Source organism: Mesitornis unicolor, unplaced genomic scaffold (genome assembly GCF_000695765.1).
Source record: "Mesitornis unicolor isolate BGI_N332 unplaced genomic scaffold, ASM69576v1 scaffold36705, whole genome shotgun sequence".
Taxonomy (NCBI): Eukaryota; Metazoa; Chordata; class Aves; order Mesitornithiformes; family Mesitornithidae; genus Mesitornis; species Mesitornis unicolor.
In genome coordinates, this window is record NW_010184154.1 from 79,731 (window position 1) to 85,650 (window position 5,920).

Sequence of the window (5,920 nt, forward strand, 5' to 3'; positions counted from 1 at the left end):
TTTTGGTTCATGTGTAATGGTGTTTTTCAGGGCTTACAGAAGAGGCAATTAAAGGTTCGTCTAGGGACAGTATTGCAGCATGTGTTGAATGAATGACACAAAGTCAAGCAAGTCTGATCATGAATATGCTGAAATGTAGATCAAATCTATGCAGCTTCTCTTCCTATAAACTAAAGCTTTTTTGCAGTGGTTAAGAGGGGACATTGAGCTCTTTCCTCGAGTGCTCATCAACTGCTTTCCTAGGATTCTGTGCACTGTTAACATACTGGCATATTTTAGAAATCCAACTCACTGTCATACTGTGGGAGTGAACTGTACTGGGGCTTAGACTGGTAGTAGGTAGTGTGACAAAAGTTTCCTGACCTTGTTACATTTCTGGATTAAATTAGTTTTACTTGTTTACACAGTGGTTTGTTCTGTGTGGCCTTAAGTGCCAAATTCAAAGTCGTTGCCTTTTTCGCTGCTATTTCCTAAATAGGGCAATTGATGCTTTGGTGGAGATAAATGCAGACTGACAGGTCACTTAGAATTAGGCGTATAGCTTGACACTGCGGTTGCCCTCAGAAGTGAATGAACAGAATTTGCAAAGTGTTAAGTATTTCTGAGAGGCTACACAATTAGAAACCTTTGTTTAAACAACTCAAACCAGTGAAACTAGATATAGCCCAGTCTTAGCATCTCTCCAACATCATGAAAGTAATATTCAACTGATAGTCAGTCGTGGTAGCAGAGGTGAGTTTCTGCTGTGATATTATTAAATAAATCAGATTTCTTTTATGAGCACTTATTTGTAAATGCAAATTCTTTCCTTTATTGCATAATGTAGTAAAACTTGTTCACTGCTTTTAGAAAGCTAACCTTTAAAAAAGGCTACTGTCTATAGTGTATCAAGCAGATGTTCTGCTTCAGTTGCTTTGAACTTGAAACTTTTAATGCTCTGGCTAGCTTGATTAGTGCTTCTCAGGGGATTGAGGTGGAGAAAAGGAGGGGAAAATAATCGTACTTCCTCTGGGTTGCGAGCCTACAGAGTCTGTTTCTGTGGAACACAAGTTTGTCCCGATATTTGGTAAGCATACCTATAACACAGTTTTCATTCAGTTGCATGTAAAGCAATCCAATGCCTAATCTGAAGAATAATATTTTAAATTATTAGGACTCTGGATCTTAATGAGTCTGTGCAAAATAATTTTGCTCTGTGCTAGTCTTTACTGAATGTAAATTTTCTGCTTGCTTAAACAGTAGCAATGTTCACCTAAATCTTCTCATTAAATTCTATTTCTAAGGTGTAACTGTAAGTCAACTGGATGAAGAGACCTATTCTGTGTTTGCCCCCACACCTAGTGCTATGCATGAAGCAAGAGAATTTATCCACGAAATCTGCAAAGATGATGTAAGGACAGACTTTTCTTGTTGGCTTTTTCAATTTGCACTGTGTGAATTTTTGTCTTACTGTTTTGTTTTTTCCCCCTACAGCAAGAAGTTAATTTGGAATTTGGTGCAGTTTATACAGCTACAATAACTGAAATAAGGTATAAAAACTAGAAAGGAGTTGATGTAGAAATCAGTTTGTTTACATAGCTATATTCCTGATCCCTAAATATTATTTAAAACAATTTATTTTTAAAGGATGCTAAACTTACATTTGTGATATTGGCACCTGTAAAATTTCTGATATTTTATCTTGAAAATATTATTCTGTTTATTAATAAGGCTGGGGTTTTTTTGTTGCTTGTTTAGTGATTAGAATTTCAATATAAATTGTAAAACTTAAGACCTTTTTTCATCTTTGTATCTGAGAGAGACGGTAGGAATTTCATTTTCACTTTTCTTACAAGACAAATATTGGATTGAAATAATACACATTTTTTAGATGTACTTATTACTGAAATATACTGTCCTTAGTAATTTCAATTAAAGAAAAATGACTGGACATGTTATGGTTGATATAAGATTAATTTTTTTTTAAAGGGAGGAGTAAAATCTTGTTTATGAAAAGTTTACTAATGCTTGCTTTGGGTTCAATATACAGAGTAAAATCCTTAGACTTCTATCAATGTATTTTGAAATAACCACACTCATTTCTGTTGCAGAGATTCTGGAGTGATGGTGAAATTGTATCCGAACATGACACCAGTGTTACTTCATAATTCACAACTTGATCAAAGAAAGGTAATGCATGCTTAAACAAGTATAAACTAGACCCTTAAATTTGTTTTAAATCGATCCTCACTCAACATAGTGTGCACGAGCTGTAACACACATACTGTTGTTCTAGAGTCCATTTTCATGTTAAGAGCTGTGTTAGATTAGCAGCACCCTTTTGCTTAACCTCTGCTTGCCCTGTACTTAAAGTTGCTAACAATCTAACTAATATGCTTGCTACAATCCCACTGTTTTATGCACATTACCAAGTTCTTTAGATCTGCAATACCCTTTTCATTCCAACATTTAGAAACCTGTTGGTTGTAAGGTAGTGTTGAGCCACTATGATTGTCTGAAACATAGCATGAAGAATCCCTAAAAGAAGGACTTTTTGTAACTGGCATTACAAAATCAATCACACAGAAATAATTTTTTCTGAAAAATGCTGTGTTCTAGATTAAACATCCTAGTGCCCTGGGATTAGAAGTTGGACAAGAAATTCAGGTAATTTTTTTTTTTTACTTAAAAATGCTAACACACTGCTGTTTATATTTTAGAATTTGAGTGATTTTTTTATTATTATTATGTTTATGAAGAAAATATTTTGCCATATCAGATTCCCTTTCTGTGCAGGTTAAAGGCCTGATTATTTCAAATTGTATTTATTTAGTGTCATACTTTTGCTCTCTAGGCACCACATTAATTTAACAGAATAATATAAGCTAAACAGTGCCTATTGTTCATGACTTGTCTAGCATCAAATGGAAAACAAAACAAACACCGCCTTTTAAAGAAAGTGCTACTTCCAGCTCTTTAAGTTGGTCAGTCTTAAAGTAGTTTGTTTTCTTAACAGGTCAAATACTTTGGACGTGATCCAACTGATGGTAGAATGAGGCTTTCACGTAAAGTTCTACAGTCACCAGCCACAACTGTGCTTAAAACCCTAACTGACAAAAACAGTATTGTCCTGGGAGGTACCATTTCACAGTCCTCTACTTCATCCCAGTGACAGGTAAGGCCACAGGAACAACTTAAGATGACTCAGTACTGCGCTTTGGTCAACTATAATGACAACTATTGTAAAGAATTGTATCTATCTGGTACGGTTACCTTCAGTGGTGTGCACATACTGCTTGCCAGTTATGTTGTGGCATGTCGTAAGTTAGCAACTGCCCTTTCATGTGCTGCACTTGTAAAGAGCTTGATATTGTAAAATTGGTTCAAATGCCTTGACAGTTTCAGGCATCCTGGACAGCCTACTTTCTCCAAAACAAACTTATTTGTTAATCTACAACATCTATGTAAGCATTCCCTCTTCTCTACCTTGCCACCATTTTTTTTAAGGGAGGATAAAAAAGGGTAGGGGAAGAAAAGAAAAAATAAACTGCTTTCTTGGAAGCTTTGAGTCAATTAGTGGCAATTTCTTAGCCAATTAATGGAATGGCCAAAGCTCTTCCCTAGAACTAGCTTCCCAGCATGTATTTGACTGTAAAATACACTTATGACTAAACTTTTTTCAAAACTGTTGTGTACGGGGTTGGTTTTTTTCCTTAGAAAGCTACTAGAACAGGAAAATATCTGATCATAAAATCAAAAACAGTGATATAATGAGATTGACAAATGGAAATACAATGTATCAATGATAAGGCAATCTGGCAATCTTCTAGGAATGATTCACACCACTAGAAGAAATTAAAATTCACTGAAGACTTTTTTTAAGAAATGGTTTTTAATTTCAACCCTTCAAATAATTAGTTGGTTACAGAGTATTTTTTATCTCTTTCAGGAAAAAAGACGTGATAGTTCATGGAAATACAAGCAACCTTTGCTAGAATCTGTAGATGTCCTCAAGAATCTGCAGGTGGATGGTAGTGAAACATATTTTTAAAACAGATACTATTTATGCTTAAAGGTGATACAGAACTTCAAAGTCTTCAAATTGATTAAAAACACTTTTAAAATAAAAACTGGAAACAACCAATGCTCTGATCTTGTGTAGCAAGGGTGAGATAAGAATCTAAGAACGTGGAATTGTTTAGACTGAAGAGCAGATTACATTTGAGTGCTTTAGATTCTTGAATGAAACTGTAAAGATGAGAAGCAAGTACTTCACCATTTTTTCATGGAAGAAGTTGTCCTGTATACCTGGTTGAGAGGCACACTTGGCCAAAGTTTTACTGGCTTTTCAGTGTACATGCTGGAAATGTTGAGCAAAACATATAGATTTGGAAGTATCGCCTTTAAAATTATTGACACTGTTTCGGATAAATACATCAATAACAATCAGAGAGTTCAGACTCAGTAAACAATCTGAGCAGACAGGGGACAAAAAAAAAGAACCTTGCTGAAACACCAGTGTTTATTTTCTGGGTTCATTAACACTGAATTTTAAAATACATAATTAAAACATTAAGATTAAAATAATGGCTTTGGAATAAACAATTGATGTGATAAATCTTCCCCCTTAGTGTCAGAATTCCTCTATTGATTGTTTCATCACTGGGTTCACTGGTCTCTTGTAGACTTCAAAATATTTCCCGGGGGCTTATGAGAACTACTTGTTTTTCTGCTATGAGATACAGACTTGAAAATCAAAGAGGTGTCCCTTCTGATGTTTGCCAATTTGTGTGTAGACCTGATAAGAAAATCAACTGCCCACCTGATGGCAAGTGGGCTTTGAACCTCTTGAAATAAAAAACAAAAGCCCTGGGGAAAGGAGAAATGTGAATGTACAGTAAAAAGTACTCATTCTTTTTTATTATTCTATGTTAAAATATTAAAGAAGAAAGAAATTACTGGGCTGCTTCTTGTAATTGCCTGTGTCTTTCATCATGTAAGACTGAAAAAGTTTTCCTTGGCAATCTTTCTTTCTTTGAGAACTGTATTCTGTTATTTCTTAGTAAGAATTCTGATGTCCTTGCTTACTACAGTTTAATGTACTGATACCTCGTTCATTGCATACCCAGGCTACTGTTAATGAAATTATGTAGGCAAAAATCCCTATACAGAAGCTCAGACATTTCTATTTCTCATAAGTGTTCTCAGAAATTGGCGTCACCAATCTAAGTGGTTTTCCAAGGTTTAGCTTCTTTTATTGTAGAATCACTTCTGTAAGACTTCTTTTTGTAGTAGAACAGATGAATGTTCCAGTTGCTAAAATACTACCTAAAATACTAACTATAGAAGCTTTTTTTTAGCTAGGGCATTATCAGTAGGATGTTTGCCTCTGAATCTCTGAAAATTAATTATTTGGGAGCCAGAATCCTATTCTTTCCTGTAAAGGTGTTCTCTTGCCTGCAGTAATTGTAGTATTAATGATTTGCATGGTGGTCTCAGTTAAAGAACTATTGGAGTGCTGGGGGATTTTGTTTGTTAGATGATAAAATAGGAAAAAGACTTCTGTGTTCTTGTGGCAGAACCTGTACAGTCAGCCTGACTTTCTGTGCTTGTAACAAGTTTTAGGCCCTATGGGAAGGGGTGGGAAAAAAAAATCCCCTTGGGAACTGTCTGGGAGGAGCACGAACCAGCTGCTCTTACCAGAGAGAAGCTTGATTGGAGCCAAGAATTGAGTAAGTGTGCGCTAGTCTGAACCTTCCTGGAGGGAAGGCAGGCTGGCTTCAGACATCCTGAGTTCACCCAAGAGCCGTCAGCAGCAGCAGGTACCTGTGGCAGGAGGTACTTGACTCTCAGATGGTATCAGCTATGATCAGAGAGCAGGTAGGTTAATAGCTCTGCCCTAGTGTAGTAGCTGTTTTTTCATGTTTGAAGTAGTGATTTT

General features: G+C 35.7%; 1 protein-coding gene across 1 annotated transcript in view; it reads left to right on the forward strand.

Annotated features, from left to right (window-relative positions):
* PNPT1 (polyribonucleotide nucleotidyltransferase 1) overlaps positions 1–4,084 on the forward strand; it is an 18,994-nt gene extending 14,910 nt beyond the window's left edge. Inside the window, exons 24-29 of the mRNA XM_010184379.1 lie at positions 1,284–1,390; positions 1,474–1,529; positions 2,091–2,169; positions 2,599–2,646; positions 2,996–3,154; positions 3,929–4,084. Coding sequence (XP_010182681.1) covers positions 1,284–1,390; positions 1,474–1,529; positions 2,091–2,169; positions 2,599–2,646; positions 2,996–3,151 — 446 coding nt within the window. The 3' untranslated portion in view covers positions 3,152–3,154; positions 3,929–4,084. The remainder of the gene's footprint in view (positions 1–1,283; positions 1,391–1,473; positions 1,530–2,090; positions 2,170–2,598; positions 2,647–2,995; positions 3,155–3,928) is intronic.
* The last annotated feature ends 1,836 nt before the right edge of the window (positions 4,085–5,920 follow it).